The sequence below is a fragment of the Beta vulgaris genome, chromosome 5 (assembly GCF_026745355.1).
Source record: "Beta vulgaris subsp. vulgaris cultivar EL10 chromosome 5, EL10.2, whole genome shotgun sequence".
NCBI lineage: Eukaryota > Viridiplantae > Streptophyta > Magnoliopsida > Caryophyllales > Amaranthaceae > Beta > Beta vulgaris.
In genome coordinates this window covers 7,145,791-7,163,751 of record NC_079206.1, presented here as the reverse complement: position 1 = coordinate 7,163,751, position 17,961 = coordinate 7,145,791, and the positions used below count along the sequence as shown (strand labels likewise).

At 35.2% G+C, this 17,961-nt stretch overlaps 3 protein-coding genes across 8 annotated transcripts; 1 reads left to right on the top strand and 2 right to left on the bottom strand.

Moving 5' to 3' along the window:
* The first annotated feature begins 1,336 nt into the window (after positions 1-1,336).
* On the top strand, positions 1,337-9,466 carry LOC104892476 (polyadenylate-binding protein 1). Of its 6 annotated transcripts, none has more exons than XR_008969325.1 (8): positions 1,337-1,566; positions 1,669-1,771; positions 3,480-3,550; positions 5,474-5,665; positions 5,748-5,875; positions 6,303-6,365; positions 8,575-9,006; positions 9,267-9,466. XR_008969325.1 is itself a non-coding variant. In XM_057394930.1 (7 exons), exons 1-6 carry the CDS (start codon positions 1,438-1,440, stop codon positions 6,346-6,348), a joined length of 669 nt encoding a protein of 222 aa, XP_057250913.1. In that variant the 5' UTR covers positions 1,337-1,437; the 3' UTR covers positions 6,349-6,365; positions 9,267-9,466. The 6 variants fall into 6 exon arrangements, 4 of the variants coding, with proteins under 4 accessions (XP_057250913.1, XP_048501020.1, XP_048501019.1 ...); XR_008969324.1 differs by having other exon boundaries at positions 9,231-9,466; XM_057394930.1 differs by lacking the exon at positions 8,575-9,006.
* Positions 7,000-11,438, bottom strand: LOC104892475 (metacaspase-1). The gene is made up of 5 exons (XM_010678424.3): positions 10,774-11,438; positions 9,294-9,624; positions 8,602-8,722; positions 8,270-8,488; positions 7,000-7,206 (listed from the first exon to the last, which is right to left on the bottom strand). Exons 1-5 carry the CDS (start codon positions 11,156-11,158, stop codon positions 7,147-7,149), a joined length of 1,116 nt encoding a protein of 371 aa, XP_010676726.1. The 5' UTR covers positions 11,159-11,438; the 3' UTR covers positions 7,000-7,146.
* Positions 11,439-15,462: 4,024 nt separating this feature from the next.
* Positions 15,463-16,674, bottom strand: LOC125497944 (uncharacterized mitochondrial protein AtMg00810-like). Its single transcript, XM_048645665.1, has one exon. It carries the CDS (start codon positions 16,672-16,674, stop codon positions 15,463-15,465), a length of 1,212 nt encoding a protein of 403 aa, XP_048501622.1.
* Between the last annotated feature and the right edge of the window lie 1,287 nt (positions 16,675-17,961).

The following is a 17,961-nucleotide window of genomic DNA, read 5'->3' as shown; positions in this document are numbered from 1 at the left end:
AAATAGTTTGTCACACATGGTGGTTTATTAATTTTTCTTAGCATGGCTACTATGATAATAAACTCCTCACTTAAAGATGATCTTAAGTCATACATTATAAATCAAATGATGCATCAACATGGATAGTGAAGAGTTAGTACTATGAAGATTTTAGAAGTAGTTAGGTAGACTTATCATAACTTCAATAGAAAACAATACAAGAATGAAGTGGAAACAAATGAGCGATACATACTTAAAATTATTATACTACTCCTAAATTTACCAAAGTTTCCTCCTAAAATCGTGTCCTACACAAGTTAGCTTCCTTGATAACTTCCATCATATATGCATCAATATAATTTACTAGATGAGTAGATGTTTGGATTTTTTCATGAATTAAACAAAAAACAAAACATTATATTCTCTTTACCTTTTTTAAAAAAGAAAAGCTAAATACAGTCCTAAGGGCTGCATATAAGAAGCTAAAAATGGAAAAAACAAAAATTAACTGATCATTTATTATATATATTAATGCAAACTTTTGTAATAAATTTACAACTAATTTGCACTGTAGCTATGACCCTATTTGACAAATAGAGTTTAGAGTTTAGCTATTAGAGTTTAGAGTTTGCTGTTAAAGTTTTGACTTCTTGTTCAGCATATTCGATTGCTGATTTGACAACTTTTTTTTATAAATATGTTTGGAAACATTTAACTGATTGCTAAAAGCTTATTGCCATTTGTTTGAGTAAAATGACATTTATAGACATTTTAATACAATGTGTAGTAGTATAATTAGAGGCAAAAAAAATCATTGAACATATTTGTACCTAATCCTCTAAAGAAAAAGCTCCTATTATAAGCTTTTTCATGAGTTTTTATTTCAAAAACTCTATTTTACCAAACATCCCTTCTTGAGTTTTTGACAAACACCCCATGTATTTTATATCTTATATGTAAATCAGAACTGCATATAACATAACTCTAAAAAACATTCATAAATCATAATCCAATCTAATTAACTCCAAATAATATACAACGACGTAAAATCAAAACTACGACTATTGCCTACAGGTAAAGAGAACCCACTCCTAAGTCCTAAATTCCCAAGTCCTAACATAGTAAGATAACATGACAACATACATTTTTTTTTTTTTGGTGTTTGCACCCGGTTCACTCTTTGAACTACATCCGGATCGAGGTCAAGTTCGGGATAGTTATGTTCCATTTCTCTCCCAAAGATGTTGCGAAAATTCGAACACGAGTCCGTCCTACCAAAATCAATCGCTACTGTGCCAACACTTACTTGACAACATACATGACCACTACGTCTACTAGTCTACTACACTTTTTCTCTAGTGTCAAAAGTTGCTAAATTCTACAACAACACACACGCACACATAGGTTTAGCCGTTTAGCCCGACTTGCCAAAAAAATCTCAAATCGAGGAGAGAGAAAATGGAGCACCCTGAGCTTCACTCACCAGAACACGACGACTATGGCGAAGAAGATGTTGCTGTTTACGACGGTGAGATTCCCGATGCTGATGTTGCAGGAACTGATGCGGAAGACGATTCTAAATCGCAGGTTTCAGACCTACTTTCTCTCTCCTCCAACTTCTTCTTCTGCTCTTTTGTTGTTGTTGTAGTAATTTGTAAACCTAATTTGTTGTTTTTTGAATCTCAATAGAATCTTGAAGATATGAAGAAGAGGTTGGAAGAGCTTGAGGATGAAGCTGGTGCGCTTCGTGAAATGCAGGCTAAAGTTGAGCAAGAGATGGGAATTCCTGAAGGTATTTATTTTTTGGAATGTAATTGATTATTTTCTAATTTTTTCGTCCTTTTGTTGTTTTTGATTTATATTTTTTTTATCAAGCTTATTTTGTTCATTTTAGGGGTTAGGGATTGCTGAATATTAGAGATGTTAGGAAATTTTATCTTGTTACTCTGACTGCCCGTTTGGTTGGTGGTTATAAATAGTGGTAATGGTAATGAAATTTAGAGTAAATTTGTAAAAAAATTATCATGTTAATGACCATTGAAATGAAACTTTATCACAAAACATGTGTTTTCCAAATTTCCATTACCACCCAATACCACCTTCCGAAGTGGTAATGGATAGTAATTAGATTTTAGGAAGAAAATGGATATCTTGGGATAAAGTAGCATTACTATAGGTAATGACATTGAATTCTAGTGCAAATTTACACTATAATACATTACCATTTTCACTATTTATGACCTCTTACAAAATGGGCAATTAGGGATCGTTTGGTTCAAAAATATGGAATGGGAAGGGAATGGACTCAAATAGAGGAGGGATGGTAACAAAAATATATATATTTTTTTAATGGGTGTTTGGTTCAAGCCAAGGAATGGAAATGAATGGTAATTTTTATCACCAAGTAATGGATTTTGTTACTAGAGGTGGAGGGGAAGATATTAAATTGGAGAAATCTATTACCATCAAGTAATGATAATGGATTGATGAGGGGTTAAACCAAACAAGAAGAAAGAGAATCAGTTTTTGATTCCGTTTCTTGGAGCCCTAAAATAATGAACCAAATGTACTATTAATATATTCTTTTGGTTGTGAGGGGAACATTTTCTTGGGAAATATGAGATGTTTTCCTCCCAACAAAACGCAGTCTAAATACTAATTAACAGGCTATTTACCAGCTTAGCCTCTTTTTGTACTGTTTTGGCATGTATTTAGTAAACTCTTGATTGGAAAGGAAATCCTTTACTCATTTTATCATTTTAGGAATCATTGCAGATGATAAGAATTCAAATTCCATTTAAGGCTATGCTGTTTGATAATATGAAGTATCACATTTGGAACTGAGATTTGGTTTCGAAGAAAAAGGTTTCGAGCTTTTTTGCTAGAGAAGTTTCAAGTGAAACAGGTAAAGGGAATCAGACTTATTGGAGAGGGAGGAGGGAAGGAGGAAGGTGAGGGACATGTAAGATAACGCGCCATTTCTTTTCTTAGAAAAGGAAATTCTTTTACCCTTGGGAAAACTAGTTTTAAACTAAGAATATTGTTTTCTTCACCTAACAAAGCATACTGATTTAGCACTATTTGCTATGATTGCTGGATGCAGTTTTGCGAGATTATGGAGGGACGGTTAAAGTTAATCTTGCATATATCAAACCTTAATAGCCTAGGGGCAGCACATTTATTGTTTAATCCCTTTGGATTGATTTGGTGTGATGCTTAAATCTCACAATGTTATTTTAATTTCATAAATTTTCTTTTATTTCCCCTCCTAAAGCAAACAATGATTTGTATCAACAATCATTGATATCTTATGGAATAATATAGGAACTACTTTCAGACTTTTCATTTTGGGGTTTATACATATAGATCCTTTAATAAGAAACTTTGAGGTAACTTGAAAAACATACTTTTATATTTTTATTTATTAATATTGGCTAATTGCAATTGGTGAATGTTTTCACTCTTCTATTGATTTTTAATATTTTTTATATGATATGAAGAATCTACCAGTGCTAACCCGACTCAAGCTGAAAAGGAGGAGGTCGATTCCCGTTCAGTATATGTGGGCAATGTGAGGCTTTTTCCATCTTCTTAATTTCCTTTATTTCACATGCTATTAATATATTACAATTGTTGCCATGTGCAAATCTGCACACTTTGGCTGGCTTTACATTTAATGTGTTCAAATCTTGTTTCTGTTTGATAAGGAGTTCCGTGCCTGAGTTTATACTTGATCTTTATATCTCATTTACATCATTGCATTTAATGGCATATTGCATTTATGCTCTCAAAGTTAGTTAGGTTATATGAACCATGCAAGTGTTAAGTTGTCTTTGGGACCTCTTCCATCTATTTCAAGCTTTAGTTCCTTATTTTTTAGCACTCCCTCCTGCAAATGACATTTACATAATTATTTGTGTATGCAACTCTTAGAGTTTGTGTCTTCTTCCTTTGCCTCCTTCCTATTTTCCTGCAGGTTCATGCCTATATATGTTTGTGGCGGAGGCTAAATTGCTATCATTGCACTGGAGCTTCTAGTCAATAGTTGTAGCATCTAGCATGTGCTTCTTAAGCTGTTTTTGATGATGGCTATATTTTGATCTCTTTTTTGGACATTAACCTTTACATTATTCAGTCCATGCTAATCCCGTGGCACAAGTAGGTAGCGATAGTAAAATATACAGCATATATGTGGTGTAGTCTTTAGATAAAACATATGTGGTGTAATAGTTGCCAGAGTAATTCTGATCTAGTGATTCTGTGCATGTCTGGTCTGGGGCATGTTGTTTTTGCTGTAAATTTTGACGGGTAGGCTTTTGACCGGTAGGCTTTTGACGGGAGGTTACTGAATAATGGGGAGTTTAAATACCAGACTATAGCATACATATGGCATTATGGCTCTCCAGAGATATATTATGTGCGAGTGTCCTGACTTTTTTTAAAATAAAATATATTGAAGTCATTTTCAGGTCTGTGTAATTGCAAAGAATAAAGTGCAACAACTGAGGTGGATTTAACAGGAGTAAGTAGACCTATCAAAAACTGTCCTGTTCCTGATTACCGGACTGTATTTTGGATAACCCATTTCAGCCAGAAGCCAAATTAGGCCAACCAGACTCGAAAAATAATATGACTAATGTAGTTTCATTCATTATATTTAATTAATTGACTGTAGACCCGCAGGTGATATGGTTTGGTATGACCTGAATTGAACCAATTAACTTGTCGATATGGCCTGGACCGAATAGATGTAATATGAACGACCCTTTTGCCACTCTAGAGTCTAGGGTTGGCAATTTACCAGAAGGTAGCAGAGAAAGGGGAAAAAGGTTTTCTTTTTCCCTTGTTCTTTGCTTTGGACAATTTGATATAGCATAGCATCACCTCAATATTGCCAACATGCCAAAATTATAGTGAAAGAGAATATTCCACAAGATCAGAAAATAAGCTAGAAGCATAGGTTCCTATGTTTAAACATACTGTATCCCCTGGACCTTATTACACTTATTGCTTTCAAATTGAATGAACCCAAAAACAAACATGAGCTAATTCTAGTGTCGGTCAGGCTCTTTTGCAGATGGGGAGGAAGAGTTGGCTTATATGCAGCCTTATCCTTTAATTAGAGAGATTATCTCAATTAGATAATAGAATGGTTGTTAAATTGGAAAACATAGTGAATCGGGATACCGAGTATTTTGATGGAATTAGATAATGGGAAGCCTGCTACATACTTCTAAGGTTTTCAATAAGCTAAAACTGTTCATGTTCTTTTCATTATCCTTTTTCTGGTCACTTTCTGCTTCTCTATTAGTCACTCTTAGCTGCTCTTAACAGATTATTTACTCATGTTGAGCTGCTATCTTTTGTAATCTTAATGAAATAAGGATTGTTGTATTGAAGTGGAACCTGTAGTCTGATAGATGTAAAATTGCTTTCTATCTCCGTGTGTTTATGTTTTTTTTTTTTTTACTTTCCTTATTTCATTTGTATATAGGTTGATTACGCATGCACCCCTGAGGAGGTTCAGCAGCATTTTCAGTCATGTGGAACTGTGAACAGAGTTACCATTTTGACAGACAGGTTTGGTCAGCCTAAGGGATTTGCTTATGTAGAGTTCGTAGAACTTGAAGCTGTCCAGCATGCTCTTCTTCTGAATGAGACTGAACTTCATGGTCGTCAGCTGAAGGTATTGTGCGTGATGCTCAATCACATTATTTGTATTAACGAATGCTGTATTAGTTTATTACATTTTCGCAATTGTTGTTCAGGTATCTGTTAAGAGGACAAACGTTCCTGGGATGAAACAGTTCCGAGGAAGAAGACCAAACCCATACGGAGGCAGATCTAGGAGGCCGTTTATGCCGGGAGCACCTGTTTATCCTGCATATGGATACGGGTATGTGTTTTTTGTCCTACTAGAGTGTAGAAACATTTTTAGATCCTATAAGCATTCCTGGCAGGCTGCAGCAGCTCATCAGGAGAACCTTGTTTGCTGAAACTGAGCTGTTAAGCCTTTTAGAGATTAAGTCATACTAGTTGTGGACTTGACAATTGCCATCTTGCTCAGCCTTTTGGGAAAATTTAACTTAGGTCTTGCAGTTCTTGTTCATCTAGTAGGAAATTTGAAACTCTGAAAACTTTCTTCGGAATTACCATATTCATGATTCAATTTTTTTAAAAGTGTCAAGTGCGTATACACGATAATGTGGTCTTTTTCTTTCGTGGCGGGTTCTTCTAGTTTTGTTTTATGTTTGTGTATTTTCTCTAAATATAATTATTGGTTATCCGGCATTGATTTTGTTACTGTTTTCTTTCTGTTGTAGGAGGACTCCTAGACTCAGACCTCCAATGCGGTACAGGCCATATTGATTATCGACTACTATCAGGTGCATTATTATTTCATGTCTGAAGAAGGGGACTTATTTTATGTTCAGAATACGAAATTTTACAGCAAACAAAGAAATTTGACAAACAAAACACGTGTAGCTGTTATAATGAAGTGATTGTAAACTGTTGTGTATTTTAAGTTTTGGGTGTAAGATTATGATTTTTACCGCCATTTTCAGATTTCATTGATGACGCTTGTGTAGTTAGTCAAGCAAGCACATTGCTGTTTACAGTAAATCTCAAAGTTGTATCAGCGCTAGCAGAATGTGAGAAAGCCACTACAACTGCTTTGATGTCGACATACCTTACTGTTCTTTTGTATAACTTCCCATTTCATTATTATTTGAGCGGATAGTATATTTGATGTTTATGAGTTACTATCATTATTCGGCTTCTGATAAATCTGTGTTGAGATTATGTCGAGAATTACATGAGTTGGAGTGGCAAACGGTTTGGTAACAAACAAGATGCTTATTTACTCGAATTTAGGTTGGGTTGGCAAACCCCTTCTCTATTTATTTGAGACTAAACGGGTAATTATAGTTGTCGTTTGCTACCAAGCCTGTTAGCCAAATGGAGCCTTGCATACCAATTGGGTATGATATTATTGATAAGTACATGAGGAAGGATGAATTAATACAATAATAGGATTTACATTATGTGCTCATCACTGATCAATCATAAAAAAATTCCAATGCATTGTACAAAAATTCGTTAACAAAATATTACAACAGTAATACAGTTGTGGTTATAGACAATGGTACATCAATTTCACACTTGTTAGAGTGAAAATGGCTTCGTGTATACATCAAATGCTTCATTGGCAGTCAATTGTGGTTCCTGCGAGTAAGGGAAAAGGTTATATTGTTAAAATTCGCGAGTAAGGGAAAAGGTTATATTGTTAAAATTCTATTATAAAGTTACTTTTAAACTCCTCCAACAAAACAAAGGAGAAAATTTGTCATATTTTATGTTATAGTTATCAATTACAATCTCTTCTAATTCGATTGCAACATGGAGGCGACACATTCATTATAACGAGGAGAGATAGAGAGGAAGAATATCGGAAAAAATGAAATGTTGCAATCAAATAGAAACACCAAAGAAAAAAGTTTTGCAACTAATAGAGAACAAAAATAGTATATGTACTATCAGTCTATCACCACAGATAAACGAAACTATATTCTTCTTTAAATGGATTGCAATTTGTGTTCTTCCAGGCTTTGAAGATAACAAATCAAGAGAGAAAATGATTTTTTTAACAGTATAGAATGTCCAAAATTTCATTTACTGTATTTTGTACATTTTTTCCATTCTATACTTGTTAAAGGTTACTCCTAGTACATTTTTAAAAATTAATGTTCAGAATGTTGAAAGGTGCAAGAAGTTCACCCATTGTGGGATGTTAGGGAAACTATGAGGGAGATGAGGTTGGTGCTAGAAGTAAGACCACTGGTCGTGAATATGACCTTGTTTTGACAACAAAAAGTAAGACAAAAAGAGCACTTCCTCCGTTTCATTTTAGTTGTGATACTTTCATTTTGGGTAATAACTTCTCTCTAACTCTCTCTTATCACACGGGACCCTTTTATTTTCATTCGCTATCTCTATCAGACTATCTTCTCCAAAATTTGCCTAGAAGTCCGTGATTTCAAAAGTGTCACAACTAAATTGAAATGGAGGAAGTACTAGAAAGCAAGTGAGAAGTTCAACAAAGTAAGAAAGATTTTAAAAGGTGGGATTTTTCTTCATTTTTTCCTATATTCGCTATTAGAAGAACATATAAGTACGAAAGTAGCGTAGACATGGTTCCTCTAAAGAATGGTGCCATAAATGGCTAATATATCAATGAAGTAAAAGCCCTATTAGCAGTCTAAAGGAGTAGTATGAGGAAAATTAATACCTGTTTTAATCCAACACCACTTCCTCCATTCAAAAGCATACTAAGGAGAGATGTAACAGCACTACCTCCAGCACCACCTCCACCACTGCTACTGTTAACATTGCGGATGGCAGACCGCATAGCATTAAGCACGTTCCCATAAGTACTTGCTTGTCCTCGCTCAATTGCCTGGATGAAGCAGTATGTCATTGCTCCAGTTGAAGTCACCTGTGATAAAGCCTGCAGAGCCAGATAATATTTAGTTACTTCATCATTCACTTTTTGCTCCTACATACTGTAATCTGATGTAATGAACTTTGAAACAGATTTAAGGAGAGGTCATTGCTTGTTACCGAAGTATCAGCAGATGTTTGATTATCATCACAGCCACTGAAGGAGATAACTTCACCACCACTAGTACCTTTCCATCTACCTGACCTTGGGCGATGATCTTCCCACACATACTGCCCACTCCTGCAATAATCGACCTGTTAGACATACTGTTTCATTTCGGACTGGCTTGCATTGTATTTGTAGAAGTCACCAAGACCTTTGTTTGTATCAGGGTTTAGTACATAAAACAGAGACAAATCCTCCCAGTGCCTTTATGTACCAGTTGGATTTGCATGATGGACAAAAAAGGAGAGGGGAAGGGGGTTGCGAATTCGCTATTTCACTATTCTTTTCTGAAGATGGGAACTGTAGGAAAAGAAATGGAGATGATCTTGATAACTTGATTGATAGAAACCATCCACAAGGTACAGCAAATTTCAGTTTACTACCCAATTGATTCATTTTTTATCAGAGAACACCTATGATACCATGCTAAAATTTACACTTTACAACCAAGATACAGTTGCATATACACCTCCAATCTTTTGGTGTCCCTTTATACAGGACATGACTGTTATTTTAAGTGATATGAAAGCCTAGTATATTATTGCACACCTTCTAAAAGATTTAGGTGGTTTTCTGAAAACAGAAACAGAAAGGAAGTAGATAAAATTTTGAATTGCAGGTGGCTTCTAAGAGCAGAAAGACTAACCCATTCATCCTACAAAGAAATGGGAGGTCCAACATAGTACCACTGTGGCAAGCATCTATAATGGCATGAAGCTTAGCACCACGAGGGATAGGCTTGACGATTGTGTCATTAATCTCATCATCTACAATCATCCCGTTTGTTTCAAAGTCTAATGGACAGAGGGTCTCATCTTTGCCATCCACTTCATCTCCATCATAGTCTCTCTGTTGTGAACCATGGCCAGAGTAGTGAAATACTAGCGAGTCACCTGCTCGACATCCTGCTACAAGCCAAGCCATTGCCATCCTGATATTCTGTTTGGTAGGAATTCTGTAAGGATCCCTCTCTTCTTCTGCAATTAAATTTCAGAATGGGAATTAGATTGTAATTTGTCAGCCTAAAATATGGCCAATATCAATTTATTGTCAGGTAAAGTAATTGCTGATACAAATTTCTAGCCACTTTATTTTACTTCAAACCCACTACATGCTTCAAAGTATTGCCTAAAACTTTCATCATATAAAGAACAAAATGACGCAAGAAGTAATGAGTTAATGTGCATTTCAGCAAGAAGCTTTCTAAAGTCGCAGAGAAGAATACAAGTTATTATATAAGTAGCTTACATCAGGCAACAATCAAGATGCATTCCGCAATCATTTGCTTGCAAGTCGCAAATAATATGTCTTCACTTGACTTAAGAAATGATCTCAAGAGAAGAATAAACGGATGAAAATTTGGTTAGAGACTAACAACCAAGTTGGTAGCTGGTAATAACCAGCAGTAATCATAAAAAATTTACATCCAATTTTCGAAGGAAAGTCTCGTGTCAATGTCCATGGTAATCCAGTTTCATCCAAAACACATGTATCTTTCTAGTACCGCCTTCTAAATTGGTGATAGACAACTTCCTCGCCTCACACTTATACAACTTTTATCATACATCTAAAGCTATATTTTTGCTAATTACTAATGTAAAGTCGTCCAAATGAGCAAAACTCGCACAATAGGTAGAGCACCAAATGAGAAAGGTACACCCGAGTATATGATGAATGCTCACCTATTACCCGGGTACATTTTACTACTTGGTTGATCTCTCTTATACATATTCAAAAGAAAAAGATGAGGTAAACCCAGTAATATCACCAACAATTTGATACAAATCTCTAATTCGTTTCACCAATTCACAAGCATGATAAACATCAAATTCCTCATTTTAGCTTTTCAAACCATAACATCTCAACAAAATCAACCTAATCCAAAGAATAAATGATCTATCAAGAGCAATACTAGTACCCAAAAACTCAAACAAAAACCCATTAAAGAGCCTATCTTTTTTAGGCATTAAAGAGCAAATACCCCCCAACATCTAGATAGACAGAATTCGATCCCAAGTCTTGGGTACATCCGTACCACCACACGCAAAGAGCATATAATCATTCATAAACTAAAAATCAAATCAAATCAAATAAAAAACATAGAAGAAATTAAATGAGTAAATTACCAGTGAGCATAAGAATTTCATTTTCAGGAAACTTGAACCGATTAATAAGCAAATACTTCATACACTTAGCATCATTAATACAACCCTTAAGCTTATAACGGGTATTATTATAGCAGATCCCAATGATCACAGCTTTCTTCCGTCCAACAGCAGGCGTAGTAGGAGCTCCGTAGTAAGACGAGGGAAGCGTCGGACGATTGTGCGTGGGCGTGTGCGTGTGCGTGTAGGTGGGCGTGGGGTAGTATGAGTTCGACGGAAATGAGGGCGCAGAACGAGGATCAGCTATGCGAGTGATGGCACGACAAATAGCGCAGCGGATGGAAGTAGCACCTGATGGAAGTTGTAGTGGAGTTTTGCAGTTTGAGCAATCTACCAAAAGTGGCATACTTTATATATATATAGTTAAGCTTGAATCTTGATGAATGATTAATATCTGTTTTGCTAAAAATTATTGTCTTAGAATTTCTTACTATCGCCCTAAATATACCAGAACTTTAAGTATTAGATGAGGAGAGAGATGGAGAGAGGGAGAAGAAGAAGAACGTGGGAGAAGTCAATGAGAAGAGGGAAAAAAACACGTTGAGGTTGCGCCACCTTAAAGTAGAATTTGGTTCGAAAATGATGAGATGATATGATTTTGTTGTTGTTGTTGTAGAGTAGATGGATTGATTCGTTGGATTTTGGTGGTGGGTCAAATGCTATTCTATAAAAAATATTTCTATAAAGTAAAGCTGTAAAGGGTATCTGGTCAACGTTCAACTTTGATGTATGGCTAACCAAGCTAAGATTTGGGTAAGTTTCGAGAAGCTACTAATCAGTGTAAGATGAGGGGAATTTTCTCATAATATATTAAAAAAAAAGTTTGTCGGGTAGTAAATCGTTTATTTTTAAATTAAAATTAAGCAATAGTAAATCTAATATTAAAAAAAAAATAATTCAATAATGACTAGATTAATTTCTTTCAACGATTAGTTTAATTTATTTATTGACTAGGTCTATTTTATATTAAAATTAAATTGTCTTTTTAAATATTTTTTTGTAGGAAAAATAGAGTCCACTCATGGTACATCCGGGTGTACCATGCTCATGGTACGCCCAGGGGCATTTTCGTAGTTAATGGCAAGTTAAGGGGCACGCTGGTAATTTTGGGGCAATAATTGTTCTTTCTCCCTCTTCCTTCCAAAGCTTAGAAACAGAAAAAAAAAAATGGAGGAACCAACACAACCTTGCGGATCATTCATGGCGAATTCAACTCAAACACAAGAGTTAAGTACATAGGAGGGTACTGAACTTTGATAAAAGTTTCAGTTAAGGTACTGAACTTTCAAAAGTTCCAGTTAGAGTACTCAAAATGGATGCTAGGTACTAAACTTTGGTTTGTACCGTTATCAGCCCCAAAAATAAAAGAAAAATGTGACATGGCATTAGTTAAAAGGAAAAAAGTGACATGACATTAATCATAAAATTCCACACTCTTTTGTATCTCCTCTGATTCCTCACCTTCTTTTCCCTCTCCATCCCATAATCAAAAATCAAATTATCCGTACTCCCAGAAAAAATAAAATTCCAGAATTCCCCCATAAAATATCAATAGCAAAAAGGAAAAAAAAAAACATGTATAAATTTAAACAAAGAATCAAGATACAAAAATCAGCAAAGGTAAAATTGAAGAGATTTACTATAATTATATGGCATAGAATTGATTTCAGAAGGAATATGAACATGAATTACACAAATGGTCTCCCCTTCTGAAATCTTTAAAGCCCAATTTAGAATAAATTTTCTTTCTTCAATATCTTTTCCAACTGCTACATATATCTTGTTCTCCATAACTCTGTTTTTCACTAGAAAATTTTCAGGGTTTCTCAGATACAATGCAAACGAATCAAGGGTTAAAAATCAGAAGACAAAATCTTGAACTTTTGAAGAAGATGAAGTTGCCAAATTAACGAAAGAAAAGTTGTTTTTATGATACTTAGTAACTCTGAATTGTTACAGTTGAGGTAGTAAAACAGAAGTTGAGATTAAGACATGAAAATTGATCGAGTCTATGATGGTGACACAGTGACCAAGATTTAGATTGAGAATGAGAGGTTAGAGATGAAGTTTATGCATTGAGATTTTAGTTATGGAGGTGAAGTTGGGTTTTTTTTTTTGTTTTTGAGGAGAGAGAAAATAGAAGGCGTAGGAATTTTGGGAATTCTGGAATTTTATCTTTTTTGGGAGTACGGATAATTTGATTTTTGATTATGGGATGGAGAGAGAAAAGAAGGTGAGTCAGAGGAGAGAGAAAAGAGTGTGGAATTTTATAATTAATGTCATGTCACTTTTTTCCTTTTGACTAATGCCATGTCACATTTTTCTTTTATTTTTGGGGCTGATAACGGTACAAACCAAAGTTTAGTACCTTAAGTTAACAGACATCCATTTTGAGTACTCTAACTGGAACTTTTGAAAGTTCAGTACCTTAACTGAAACTTTTATCAAAGTTCAGTACCCTCCTATGTACTTAACTCCAAACATAACAATGGAGATCTGAAATTCGCTCATTTCTCTCAATTCTTTCTTGCCCGAAAAATCCGATTTTCAATTCTTCTCTCTCTCCTCCTTCCAAACCTTCCAAACACAACAATGGAGATATGAAATTTGCGGGGAAAGAAATTCCAGATCTGAAATTCGCGAGATGAACGATGAGATGATGATGACGACGCGAACTCGAGATGATGATGATGCGATTGAAGAGACCCACGACCCATCCACGACGATGATGAAGACCCACGACCCAAATCTGAATATGTTTTTCCTTATTTGTGTTGTTGTTGTTGTTTTGCTCATTTTCCCTCAGTTATTCGTATTGCATAAACCAGATGTTTTTGGTTGTTTTACATGATCAGGACATGAAAAAAATTATGGGTGCTGATTTTGAATTACCATTGTAGGAATGAGCAAATGTATTCAGAAATAATTTTGAATTTTAATATTCAATTGAGTCAAACATCTATGCTCATTTAGAATGATTGAAGATTATGTGCTCATTTACATAATTTGTGTTGGATGATTATTAGTGCTTAGTCAACTCTTATGTACTTGCTCTAGTCTGTTTTTTTTTTCTATTCATTTCATCTATTTCTTCATTTTTTTCTCTCTCCCGTAATTAGTTCATTTTTGTAGCTGCTCATTTGCACCAAGTTTGCTCATTTTCGTAAATGGCTAGAAATACTTGCTCATCTGCTCATTTTACTCATTTACTCATTTACTCATTTGCTCATTTTGCTCATTTGTTCATTTGCTCATTTGCCCATTTAGCTCATTTGGCGAAAATAGCCTTGGGTGTACCATGAGCATGGTACACCCAGGTTTACTATAAAGTTTCTCGGAAAAATAGGTTTTTTTGGTAATTAATGAATTTTATAGTATTTTGGCTGGATGAGAAGGAGTTGGTTGTATCATGTATGATTTACAACAATTTTAAGGGATATTATATGAAAAATGGAATAAAAAATTTAATGATGTTGTGTGTTCTCGTTTGTTAAGTGACATATAAAAACAATTCTGATTTGACTAGTTACTAAAGTGATGGATTTTCGTTTGCATAAAAAAAAAGATGGATTTTCGAAAAGTTCGCTATGCATTAATTACTGCTTATGACTTACTTAGAATTACTTAGCTTTTGTTTTGTATTCTGTTTTTGCATATTTTCTTTCTTGTTATTTTTGCCTTTATTTTTTTTCCAGCTTTTGATCTGCCATCATAAAAAAATAAGAAATAATGTTGTCCTTCCTATTTTGATGATGACAAATAATCATTTATCTTGTATAGTTTTTATTTTGAAAAAATTAAAATTCCAAAAATAATTTTTATATCTTTTTGTATGCTTTTATATAATTTCATCTTGTAGAAAAAGAATAATGGGTATATAATATAATCAAAATATGTTTTGAAGATAAATTAATACTCGATTTATATGCTATGGTATGTTTAATGATTCTAGTAGCTTAAGATCTTTTGTGAAAAAGATTCTTTGTTGTTATAGTTTGTTGCGGTTTGTATTTGGGAAAATAGGTTAAATTTTTTTAATTATATCTTTTTGAAATGTAATGATTAGAAGTGTTATCGATAATAATGATTCGCATAAAAGAGTTGCATAACCCAATACCATCATACTTACATGCATCATTATTCATTAACCACTAGGATTGGAGAGTGTGTATTAATATTGCGTATAATTGCATTTCAGTTAACAGGCCCGACGTAGCAAATCCTGGTAAAAATAGCTAGCACTTGGTGCAGTTATTGCACTTAAAGATCAATTTTCTCTTTTTTTTAAAAAAAATGGAATCATATGAATAAGGTAGAAACTTCAGGATGAAAACATTCTTAATCAGAATTGTAAAGTTTGCAGCACAATATCTCTTTTTCATTCATTCTTGTTGTTTTCTTACAACCTTCACTGAGCCTTATATAGGGCACAACTTACTAGGGAAACTTCCTAGGAAATCACCAAGCAACAACTATAAATCTGAGCTGGAGGTTTAAATTACAAAGAGACAAAATAAATGATATCCTAGTACATAGTACACTGACAGTTAGTACTAGAGATAGCTGCAAAGATAGTGGACGCATTTCATTCTGTTCACACACACTAACACCAAGGAAGGCAGTCATTTCCTTGGTATTTTTCACTCCCCCTCAAGCTAGGAGTGAGGATGGCTGAACTCCTAGCTTGGACAATAGAAACTGATGTTGTTCTACAGTCAATACTTTAGTGAGAACATCAGCATTCTGTTGACTTGTAGACACATAGGTGGGATTGATTTGTCCTTCAGCTACTTTCTCCTTGATGAAATGACAATCAATCCCAACATGTTTTGTCTTCTCATGGTGTACTGGGTTGACAGCAATGGCCAAGGCTGCTTGATTATCACAGAAAATTGGTGTGCTTCCCCACTCTTTGATTCCAAGCTCCCTGAGTAGTTGTTTTACCCAAATGACTTCACAGATAGTCATTGCTAGAGATCTATATTCAGCTTCAGTTGTAGATCTTGCAACTACAGTTTGTTTTTTAGACTTCCAAGCTATTGGAGACTTGCCTAGTAGAATGCAAAACCCTGTGGTGGATCTTCTGGTGTTAGGACACCCTGCCCAGTCACTATCACAGTTGGCTTGAAGCTTAGCAGCAGATTTAGAAGCCAGAAGTATGCCTTGATCTATGGAGGCAGCTAGATATCTCAGCACTCTTTTTGCAGCCTGGTGATGAACTGAAGTAGGGCTATGCATAAATTGACTCAAGACATGCACAGTATAGGCTATGTCTGGTCTGGTGAGAGTCAAATAAATCAGCTTCCCAATCAACCTTTGATATGTTTCAGGTTGTGTCAAAGGTTCACCAGACGTAGAGAGAAGTTTAACATGAGTATCCATAGGCAACTTGAGTGGTCTACACTGAGTGAGTTTATATTCTTCTAGCATATCTTGAACATACTTTCTTTGTGAGAGGAAGATGCCTTGAGAGCTTCCGTCAACTTCAATTCCAAGGAAATACCTCAGTTCACCCATGTCCTTCATCTTGAATTCTGTGTTGAGAAACTCTTTTGCTTGCTTTATACAACTTAGATTGTTGCCAGTCACAATTAAATCATCCACATATGCCAGAATGGCAGTGAATGAGGTTCCTTCCTGCTTGGTAAAGAGAGAGTGATCTGATTTTGATTGAACAAAACCATCAGCCTTCAGTACAGAGCTTAGTTTTGCAAACCACTGTCTAGGGGCTTGCTTGAGATCATAGAGAGGCTTCAACAGTTTGCATACTCTTGTTTTATCATCATTGTGAGTATGGATTTCCTTTGTCAACCCTGTGTCAAATCTGAACCCCTCTCCTTCATATCCAGGAGGTAATGTCATGAACACAGTTTCTTCTAACTCACCATGTAAAAAAGCATTTTTTTACATCCATTTGGTGAGTATACCACCCTTGTATTGCTGCAACAGCCAATAGAGACCTTATAGTTGTCATCTTTGCAACTGGAGCAAAGGTCTCTCTGTAATCAAGACCATACTGTTGTCTGTTACCCAGGATTACCAGCCTTGACTTGTACCTTGTACTCTCTCTCTGTGGATCATACTTAGTTGTATAAAGCCATTTGCACCCTATTGCCTTCTTTCCAGGTGGCAGATGAGTGATCAACCAAGTATTGTTTCCTTCAAGAGCTTCTAACTCTTCATTCATAGCTTGTAGCCAATGACTGTGCTTCACAGCTTGTTTAAAATGTCTGGGATCAGGTACTTTACCCACATTACTCAGAAGACAAGTGTATTCATTACTAACATCAGTCACACCCACTTTTTGCACACAATTAGCACTAACTTGATAATCTGAGTGTCAGGTGGGAGCTTTATAATCCCTTGTGGACCTTCTCTGAACAACCTGAGTGTGTTGTTCTTCTTCAGCTTGCTCTATCACTTGTTCTTCAGTTTCTTCTCTCCTGATTAACACAGGTTCACCTTCATCACTCTCATTCCATGTCTGAGCTTTACTTGATTCTTCATTTGGTTGAGATGATACTGAGTGAAATATATATATGATATGGATATACAGATTCATAGAATCTTACATCCCTTGATACAAATGACACCCCTGTGAGTAGATTGTGCATTTTGTATCCTTTCTGAGTATGAGAGTACCCAATAAAGATGCAGGGAACACCTCTAGCCTGAAACTTGTCTTTCTTTCTCTCAGGATTATAAGCAAATGCTAAGCACCCAAAGCACTTCATAAAACTGTAGTTAGGAGCCTTTCCATAGAGGACTTCATAAGGACTTTTTCCTCTGTTTACATCAGTTGGCAGCCTATTTGTAATGTAAGTAGCTGTCATAACACAGTCCCCCCCAGAATTGTAGAGGTAAGCTAGCTTGAAATCTTAAAGCTCTTGCCATTTCAAGTACATGTCTATGTCTCCTTTCAGCCCTCCCATTCTGCTGTGGTCTATCAGGACAAGAAGTTTGATGTATTATACCCAGTTTGTCAAAGAATGGCTTACATTTCTTATCTTCAAACTCTAGTGCCTTATCAGATCTGATGATCTTTACACTTTTATTGAACTGGGTTCTAGCCATGTTTACAAACCTTTGTATGGCATCAAAAGCATCAGATTTTAGTTTCAACAAGTGTATCCATGTTACTCTTGACTT